The sequence below is a fragment of the Bombina bombina genome, chromosome 4 (assembly GCF_027579735.1).
Source record: "Bombina bombina isolate aBomBom1 chromosome 4, aBomBom1.pri, whole genome shotgun sequence".
NCBI classification, from domain to species: Eukaryota; Metazoa; Chordata; class Amphibia; order Anura; family Bombinatoridae; genus Bombina; species Bombina bombina.
Window position 1 is genome coordinate 802,802,160 of NC_069502.1, and position 10,712 is coordinate 802,812,871.

Below are 10,712 nucleotides of genomic sequence, written 5' to 3' on the forward strand. Positions count from 1 at the left end.
CAGGACCGATGACCGAGTAGGCCCAAACAACCGCATGGAGGAGCGGTTACCAATACAAGCCATATGGAATCGTTTACCCCTAGTATACACTACGGTCAAAATGTATATCTAAACACCAAAACCGTAAAACATTTCTCCCAGTGTCTTTTATAATGAGCACTCAGCACTCTGTCATTATAAACTCTTTTGGCCCAAAAATGTCAACTTAATAAAATAAACTAATGCATAGGTTTCAGTAACACCCCCCTTTGATAACAGGTCTACTGCTTACCCCTTAACTAACAGGGAAATAAATGTCAGCCAGTTCTGATATACCAAGTCTACTCAGAATAAATGGCTACACATACATCAATGCTGCTTGTAGCATAAACCGGTCTCCACACTGAAGATGTCTCCTGTATTACCTTCAGATCTGTGGGAACCAACGTGGATCTTAGTTACAGCTGCTAAGATCATAAACCTCAGGGCAGAAATCTTCTTCCATATACCCCTGAGGGAAACAGTACTCACCGGTACCATTTAAAATAAAAAAACTTATTGATTGAAGAAACTAACACCTCACTTTACCTCTTCCTAGTACAAACACAGGCAAAGAGAATGACTGGGGGTGGAGGGAAGGGAGGAGCAATATATACAGCTCTGTTGTGGTGCTCTTTGCCACTTCCTGTTAGCAGGAAGTGGTGCTCTTTGCCACTTCCTGTTAGCAGGAGGATAATATCCCACAAGTAAGGATGAAATCCGTGGACTCGTCGTATCTTGTAGAAGAAACTAATCTGAAAACATACTAGTCTAAAAATTAAAACCATTATTTATTTAACTCAGTCTTACTGACTATTGATTTAAATCAAATCCACCCTAGGGTCACCTCATAAACGCTTGAGCTGCAGAACGGGCCTCAAACAGCTCAAAAACTGCACGCCCCAGGAGGTCACATGCAGTCATCATCAGCACTTGGTATTGTGTGATTGACAACTACATGCCACCCTCTGCACTTAGGAGGTTAAGCTCTGATTTCTTTTAATATGAGTTTTCTGATGCCTTAAAAGATTTGATTTCCAAGTAAAATATTTTCCACAGTCAGAACATGAAAATCCTTTCTCCCCTGTATGAATTGTCTGATGCGTAATAAGATTTGATTTCCGATTAAAACATTTCCCACATTTAGAACATGAAAATTCTTTCTCCCCTGTATGAGTTTTCTGATGCATAATAAGATTTGATTTCTTAGTAAAACATTTCCCACAGTCAGAGCATGAAAATCTTTTCCCTCCTGTATGAGTTTTCTGATGCGTAAGAAGAGTTGATTTCAGAGTAAAACATTTTCCGCAGTCAGAACATGAAAATGCTTTCTCCCCTGTATGAATTTTCTGATGCGTAGTAAGATTTGATTTCTGAGTAAAACATTTCCCACAGTTAGAGCATGAAAATCCTTTCTCCCCTGTATGAATTTTCTGATGCCTAATAAGAGTTAGTTTCAGAGTAAAACATTTCCCACAGTCTGAACATGAAAATCTTTTCTCTCCTGTATGAATTTTCTGATGCGTAATAAGATATGATTTCAGAGCAAAACATTTTCCGCAGTCAGAACATGAAAATGCTTTCTCTCCTGTATGAATTTTCTGATGCGTAATAAGATTTGATTTCTTAGTAAAACATTTCCCACAGTCAGAGCATGAAAATCTTTTCTCTCCTGTATGAGTTTTATGATGCATAAGAAGATTTGATTTCAGAGTAAAACATTTTCCGCAGTCAGAACACGAAAATCCTTTCTCTCCTGTATGAATTTTCTGATGCGTAATAAGATTTGATTTCTGAGTAAAACATTTCCCACAGTCAGAGCATGAAAATCCTTTCTCCCCTGTATGAATTTTCTGATGCCTAATAAGAGTTAGTTTCAGAGTAAAACATTTCCCACAGTCTGAACATGAAAATCTTTTCTCTCCTGTATGAATTTTCTGATGCGTAATAAGATATGATTTCAGAGCAAAACATTTTCCGCAGTCAGTACATGAAAATGGTTTCTCCCCTGTATGAATTTTTTGATGCGTAATAAGATTTGATTTCTTAGTAAAACATTTTCCACAGCCAGAACATGAAAATCCTTTTCCTCCTGTATAAATTTGTAGATGTTTAAAAAGATGTGATTTCTTAAGAAAACATTTCCCACAATCTGCACTCTGATCATAACTAGAATTATTGCAGTTTGTGAATTCACCTGTCAATAAGAAATGAGAACATATAAACTGTTCTGATTTTGTTAGTCCCCTACACTTGTAGTAGACACTGTGACAACTAGACATTTCACAGCTTTCATGCTAAGGCTTAAAGTGATGGTAAATCCTAGCATTTGTGAAACGCTAGAATTTACCATTGGAAAAAATAAAGGGGACTTTCATTCATGAAGTATAAAATACTTCATGATGAATGCTTCTTTATTTGTTCCAAGTGTTCGCCATTCTCAGCTGCTAAAGGCAGCCCACCATCAGAATGCTATGTCCCCTATTTGGCTGAGAGGTGAAGTATTTTATACTTCATGAATGAAAGTCCCCTTTATTTGTTCACAAACGCTAGGATTTATCATCACTTTAAGGACAGTTTACTGGACATTACGGACTATTTCTAAGAATTCACACTTAGTCAAGGACCGAACTAAATTAAAATGAATGATGTTTTTAAAATTAATGTTTTTCTACCTAATGTATCATGTCCTTTTAAAATTGAGTCTTTTAGTAATACAATTATTTCAGTCCATAAACTAATCTTTATAACTACTGCTCGTGTTTAAAACAAAGATGACTCTAGAACAACAAAAATAAAGAAAATAGCTCCAGGTGGTGTAGTATATCTAAGCAATATATAAAATTTTCATCTGAGAGAAGAATCTCACTCACGTGTCAACTACACCTTCTGATATAACTAGCAGCTCCCCAGCCAACTGTATTACTCAGGCAATTCTGTTATATCATATAGATGATGAGGATTATTTAGCTGAAAAGGCTTAAAGACCCCAATACAGCTAAACAAAAAGATATCAACCTGTGACAAATCTCCATGTACACTCACACCTTAGACACGTCACACACGTACACTCACCTACACCCTGCATCCCTCAGACATGTCACACACATACACTCACCTATATTGTCACATATTTCCTGCTCTGGTGGTTCTGGCATATTTCTTAGCCACTGATCTTCTGTTTGTTCTGTGTTGCGTAAATATATAAATTTCTGTTATCTCTTTTTTTTTTAAAAAATGTTTAAAACAAAATGTGAAAAATTGTGTAATATAAGTTAAATATGCCTCAGCCTTCATCACTAGCAGTCACATCAGTAAGAAACATTCCATATAATAACATTAGCACAACAGTAAATATAGGTGGCAAGCAATAAAGTGAGTTAGATAGGAATAACATAAATTATGCTTAACAGAAAATTTCCGTTCCTTCTGTACAGGGAGAGTCCACAGCTGCATTCCTTTCTCCTGAAGGCTGCTTCAACAGGAGCAAAAACACATTAAAAATTTAGGAAAAAGAATGTAAGGAGGACCAGGTAGCCGCCCTACAAATCTGATCCATAGAGGCCCCATTTTCAAAGACCCAAGAGGACGTCACTGCTCTCGTAGAATGAGCCGTAATTCTCTGAGGAGGCTTGTGTCCCGCTGTCTTATAAGCCACACATATAAGCAGCATAAATCACATAAACAAATATGATTAACATCCCACTGTTCAACAATCCCCCTCAGGAGATATTAACCCTTGATTTCATAAAGATAAAGGAGTCCCACTGTGACCCTGTCTTCTAGCGTTAACATATGTGTAAAAAAATGAAATGATCTTGCCGGAATCTATGCCGTGGAACAAAAACACGGTCCTTCAAGTGTGACAGACTGTAGCATCGCTTCTGACATGGACTTGAGTGATGAAAAGAAGGCAGTGAAACTCGTCAATACTGATTGCTTAGGAGCTGTTAATATGAGTCTGGATGGTTTCGCAGAAAGACTCTCTCTGCATCTCCAGACTCTAACTTTCATCAGTGCTCTCACTGAGAGGCTGACAAGACTACTTAAAACTCCAATCCCATATCGAAGGGTAGATACCTTCCTAAGGAATTACTCTGAAATCTTCTGACACTTCTCTGCCAGCCTCCTGTGACGAAAGCCAAATAATGACTGGCGGATGAGAGAAGTGGGGGAGGTATTTAAGCCTTTGGCTGGGGTGTCTTTGCCTCCTCCTGGTGGCCAGGTTCAGTATTTTCCACAAGTAAGGAATCCCTATATTAAGAAGGAAAAGTTACTTTATAGCTGCAAATACAGCCTCTGTAACATATCTCAGCCTAATATCACTGTCCCTTTAAGACTGCCTTCCCTGCTTCTGACAATCATGCTGGTTTGGGCAGTATTTGCATTCAGCTTGCTTGCCTGATTAATCATTCATGCACCTGATTTCCTCAGCCTCTTTTTAAGTCTTCTCAGGCCTAATGTGCTTTGCGTTAACTTTGAAGTTGTGATCCTGAACAACAGAAGTCTGTGACTGTTTCCTGCATGAATTTACCAACTTATTGAAGCTACAGCCTTTTCTATTACCTATGCCTAAAATCATCAAATCGCAAGTATCCAAATAATTCCATTTTTGTTTCCTGGACACTGCTACTTAACAAACTCTGAACTTTATTATAAATCAAGCATACTTTTGGTTATCATCACTCTCTAATTATAACAGCATCTTACTCAGAACTATTCTCTGCAACAAGTTGTCATAGCTGAAATATCCTTCTACAAATATGTTAACATATTCAGAACTCTGCATCTATGTGTTCAGTTAAAAGCTTTCATGTGATTCTCCAATATATGCACAAACAGTAATTGATGCCTTTAAACTTGCAACTTGACTATCACCTGTGTTGCTCTGTTTAATTCTGACATACAGCTCTATATAATATTATGTACTGTAAACCTGCAACAAACCTTAGTTTGTATCTAAGTGTCAATCTTTTACCAGTTTACTCTGAAGCCTGAACATTCCACATTGCTATATTTTTCTCTCATTGAATCCTGCAGCTACTCCTATTAACTAACTATAAGTCACAGTGAAGTCAGAATATATTGTATACAAATGTTGCACTCTCCATTTATTCTACAATAACTTCTAGCAACTATGAATCACAGAATATCATCTATCCACGTCCAGGATACTCTTCCCCGGGTCAGGGGTCGGTGTCTCCAAATCCCTACCACTGCCCCGAGGGTCGTGTCCTGAGCGCATGTACACTGGATCATGACAGAAAGTTAATGCCTAAAAAAGGGATCCACAGTGGTAGTGGATGCACCGACCCTGGAAGGAAAATAAGAAATTACAACCTATCTCAGACCCAAGCTGTCCCCAAAAGAAAAACGGAAGATGTTCATACTTTTAAAAATTTAAAGACACAGTACTCCCATTCTAGAGTATCCTCTACTCATGTTCGTGGTTACCATTTTGGTGAAACTGATCCTGAATCTGACTATGAAAATGAAGAAAATGTAACCATAGATTAAGCAGAAAAAATTCAGATATTTAAAAATTTAAATAGACAAAACCACTTATCTAGAATTTCATCTATTCCACATGTTCGTGAATTGCATTTTGGTGAAACTGATTCTGAATCTGACTATGAAAATGAAGAGGATGTATCCATAGATTCAGCAGAAAAATATTAGATCTTTAAAGATTTAAAGAGACAGAACCACTTTTCTAGAATTTCATCTACTCATGTCCGTGACTTCCAATTTGGTGAAACTGATTCTGAGTCTGACTATGTAAATGAAGAGGATGTATTCATAGATTCAGAAAAAAAAAATCAGACCTTTAAAGATTTAAAGAGACAGGACTACTATTCTAGAATACCATCTATTCCTCCTGTTTGTGATTCCCATCCTGGTGATACTGACTCTGAGTCTGAATATGTCAACGAGGAGGATGACTTCACAGATCTAGCTGAACTGGCCCTAGACTGGTATGAGCGCAACTTTAATTCGCCACAAACTCAGACAAAACCTCAACCTATTGGCTATAATGACATCCTTGGTAGCTATATTTACAATATAGATGATACAGACAGCTCCCATCATGAAACCTCTCATGGAAATACTGATCTTCCTACTTCTGATATTCCCATGGATTCTGTAGATTGGACAGATTCAGAGCTGGAAGAAGAGACATCTGGTTTACAGACTGCTGTTTGGAGAAATGGTCCCCCCAACTACTATGATGATGTATTACTTAAGAATTATGCATCCAGTGATGAAGAGGATTTCTGTTCTCAACCTGATATAAGGTACTCCCGGCCACAGTGGCACCACCCTAAGAAGCCTCATACTGGGAAGAAATATCAGTTATCTAAGCTCTCTAACAAAAAGAAGAAGAAAGTATTTCTGCCTACAGAAAATCATAAGCGCAAAGAGGAAACTCAGCCTGAATCTCCTGTTTCAGTTTCTGCTGTGCCAGACCCTCTCTTGCCTCATGATACTGTCAACACCAAGCTGGATGTTGTCTCTAGTCACCATCAGTCTGTTTTTAAAGCATTTAATGGTATCTCTTCTCAAACTCTACAATTACAAACACTGCTTCCAACTACTGATTCCTTACATCCCTCTCATGCTGCCTCAATGTCTGTAAATCCTGTGCTAGAAACAAAAGATAATTTTGTTCCAGATATACAATCTAACAGTTTACCAGAGATAGTCCCTGGAGAATTTAGCTCTGATATTCAAACTCAAATAAGTATGCCTGCTGAACCCCAGACAACTTCTCAGTCAGAATCTTGTGTCACAATTCCTCCGCATCTACCTGAGTGTGGCATATTTCAGTACACTTCACCTTCTCAAAATTCTTCTGTTACTGCATCTAAGAAATTGTTTCCCTTGGGAGATACTTTGCATCAACCTACATTTTCTACTACATCAGTTTCCTGTACAGGAATTCCTGATACTGAACCCTGTGAGGACAACATTGAACCTAGTTCGCAAGTGGACATTCTTGACCCTGAAACTTGTACAAAAGTTCTTCAAGAAGATTCCCCAGTGGCTATTCCTGTCTCTGTTTTCCATGATGATACTACTAAACCTGGCATCAAGGTGGACTCTCCTGTTTTTTACCCTGGTATGGGTATTCCTTTGTTTAACCCAGAAATGGGTGTAATAATACTTGATCCTGAAGATAGCCATGCCCTCTGCTCAGAAGCGAGTATGGTTCTTGGCTCTAAAGTGGGTCTTGTAAATTCTTCGTTTGTGAACCCTGAAGAAAGCCTTGCCCTCTGCTCAGAAGAGAGTATGGTTCCTGTCTCTAAAGTGGGTTCTTTTTCTATAGTTGAACCTTGCCCTGGCAAGGGCATTCCTTCACTTGATCCTATTGAGAATATTCCTGTACCTTGCCCTGATGTGGGTATTCCTGAACCTTGCCCTGGTGTGGGCATTCATATACCTGTTCCTAGTGAGGACACTCTTGATTCCGAATCCAGTATGGAGAAATTTCATATTGAATCAGAAGATGGCAAGAACTGGACAAATCTTGCACTCTACACTCCTATCTCCTACTTCGAAGAAAGCCCTGCTATTGGGTTAGAAGTGGCTATAGCTTTTTCTTTTGGAGTATATCTAATCCTCAGACAAGAAGTTAATTCTGAGGATACTCAAATCTCTGACACAAAGGTGGATAATCTGGTTATGAATCCAGAATGCTGCATCTCTATTTCTGATGTTGAGGAAAGCCTATTCATATGTCTAGGACTGGGCGCCTTTTCATTGGCTGTGTACATGGTCATCTATTATGAAGAACATCCGCCTATCAACCCTCAGGATGATTCTTTGGTAGGAAGCTCATTGTATGTTACGTTCATGCATTCTCACGATGACTACAAGAAAGATGACTTCAAGTTTTGCTCTCATCATTTCCAAGATCTTTTGATACCTGAATTCCTTTTCAAGAGATCTCCAACCCTCCTTTCTTGATTTCGGATTGGACTCACTACCTCCATACATCTACTACCGGCTCTCCAAATCATTTTTGTTCTCTCTCCATTTGGATTGCGTTGGGCGCCCGGAGGTCGCCTTTAAGGAGGGGGTTCTGTAACATATCTCAGCCTAATATCACTGTCCCTTTAAGACTGCCTTCCCTGCTTCTGACAATCATGCTGGTTTGGGCAGTATTTGCATTCAGCTTGCCTGCCTGATTAATCATTCATGCACCTGATTTCCTCAGCCTCTTTTTAAGTCTTCTCAGGCCTAATGTGCTTTGCATTAACTTTGAAGTTGTGATCCTGAACAACAGAGGTCTGTGACTGTTTCCTGCATGAATTTACCAACTTATTGAAGCTACAGCCTTTTCTATTACCTATGCCTAAAACCATCAAATCGCAAGTATCCAAATAATTCCATTTCTGTTTCCTGGACACTGCTACTTAACAAACTCTGAACTTTATTATAAATCAAGCATACTTTTGGTTATCATCACTCTCTAATTATAACAGCATCTTACTCAGAACTTTTTTAACTATTCTCTGCAACAAGTTGTCATAGCTGAAATATCCTTCTACAAATATGTTAACATATTCAGAACTCTGCATCTATGTGTTCAGTTAAAAGCTTTCATGTAATTCTCCAATATATGCACAAACAGTAATTGATGCCTTTAAACTTGCAACTTGACTATCACCTGTGTTGCTCTGTTTAATTCTGACATACAGCTCTATATAATATTATGTACTGTAAACCTGCAACAAACCTTAGTTTGCATCTAAGTGTCAATCTTTTACCAGTTTACTCTGAAGCCTGAACATTCCACATTGCTATATTTTTCTCTCATTGAATCCTGCAGCTACTCCTATTAACTAACTATAAGTCACAGTGAAGTCAGAATATATTGTATACAAATGTTGCACTCTCCATTTATTCTACAATAACTTCTAGCAACTATGAATCACAGAATATCATCTATCCACGTCCAGGATACTCTTCCCCGGGTCAGGGGTCGGTGTCTCCAAATCCCTACCACTGCCCCGAGGGTCTGTGTCCTGAGCGCATGTACACCGGATCATGACAGAAAGTTAATGCCTAAAAAACTGATCCGCAGTGGTAGTGGATGCACCGACCCTGGAAGGAAAATAAGAAATTACAACCTCAGACCCAAGCTGTCCCAAAAAGAAAAACGGAAGATGTTCATACTTTTAAAAATTTAAAGACACAGTACTCCCATTCTAGAGTATCCTCTACTCATGTTCGTGGTTACCATTTTGGTGAAACTGATCCTGAATCTGACTATGAAAATGAAGAGAATGTAACCATAGATTCAGCAGAAAAAATTCAGATATTTAAAAATTTAAAGAGACAGAACCACTTATCTAGAATTTCATCTATTCCACATGTTCGTGAATTCCATTTTGGTGAAACTGATTCGGAATCTGTCTATGAAAATGAAGAGGATGTATCCATAGATTCAGCAGAAAAATATTAGATCTTTAAAGATTTAAAGAGACAGAAGCACTTTTCTTTTTAAGTCACAGTGAAGTCAGAATATATTGTATACAAATGTTGCACTCTCCATTTATTCTACAATAACTTCTAGCAACTATGAATCATTGAATATCATCTATCCATGTCCAGGATACTCTTCCCCGGGTCAGGGGTCGGTGTCTCCAAATCCCTACCACTGCCCCGAGGGTCTGTGTCCTGAGCACACCGGATCATGACAGCCTCATTGTAACCAATCAGAATCCCTATGTGAGACTTATTACAGAGTTTTAAAAATAACATCCATTTTCCATTGCTTATTAAAACCTCACTATAGCCCATTTATTTTTTTTAACATGTATTGCCTGGGTGAGAGAATGTACCACAATAATATGATAGAAACATCAGATATATAAAAAGGGATTTAGTTCAATACAAAAGTATTTTCTACTTCAATAAAAGAGGAAACGGAATAGATATAATGGAAATTAGCAAGTTGAACCTTCTAACTGCTGAACCATTTCATACCCTTGTGCTGAAGATTAAAGTTTTTTGCATTCATTGTATTAAGAATTCAGCCCTACATAAATTATATCACAATCACCACAAATAACAGTTTTCATCTATGTGTTTTATTGAGACACATCATATACACTTACTCACAGAGACATGTCACACAGGTACACTCACCTGTGACCTGTTTCCCTCAGACACATTACACACGTACACTCACCTGTGCCCTGTGTCCCTTACATGTCACATACATACACTCACCCTTTTTCCCATAGCCATGTAACACACATACACTCACCTGTGCCTTGTTTCTCTCAGACACGTCACACACACCTGTACCTATATTGTCACATATTTCCTGTTCTGCAGCTTCTGTTATATTTCTTAGCCACTGATCTTCTGTTTGTTCAGTGTTACATGAGATCTTAGCATCATTTTCAACTAAAAATGGTCAATGGTCTCTTTTAAAAAACTTTAGATTAAAATAAAAAGTAAAAGATTGTGTAATTTAATTGAACTAAACCGGAGTCTAGATCACTAGCAGTCACAGCATATCAGTATGTACCATGTAGTAAAGCAAGTTAGCTGGGATTTAGTGACTTTACCAGCTGCAAACACACCCCGATTTTAGCTAATTAGAATTTCCATGTTTTCTGTAATACACAGGTTTTTTTTGTTTTAAAAATATAATCCATTCTAATGATTTTTCAATAAAA

At 38.0% G+C, this 10,712-nt stretch overlaps 1 protein-coding gene across 1 annotated transcript; it reads right to left on the reverse strand.

The window, feature by feature from the left end:
• Positions 1-992: 992 nt before the first annotated feature.
• On the reverse strand, positions 993-2,300 carry LOC128657878 (gastrula zinc finger protein XlCGF57.1-like). Its single transcript, XM_053712307.1, has one exon. It carries the CDS (start codon positions 2,298-2,300, stop codon positions 993-995), a length of 1,308 nt encoding a protein of 435 aa, XP_053568282.1.
• Positions 2,301-10,712: the final 8,412 nt, after the last annotated feature.

Bases quoted from the DNA above. Each gene is read 5' to 3' on its own strand.
- LOC128657878 (XM_053712307.1), bottom strand. From the start codon at position 2,300: ATGTCTAGTTGTCACAGTGTCTACTACAAGTGTAGGGGACTAACAAAA.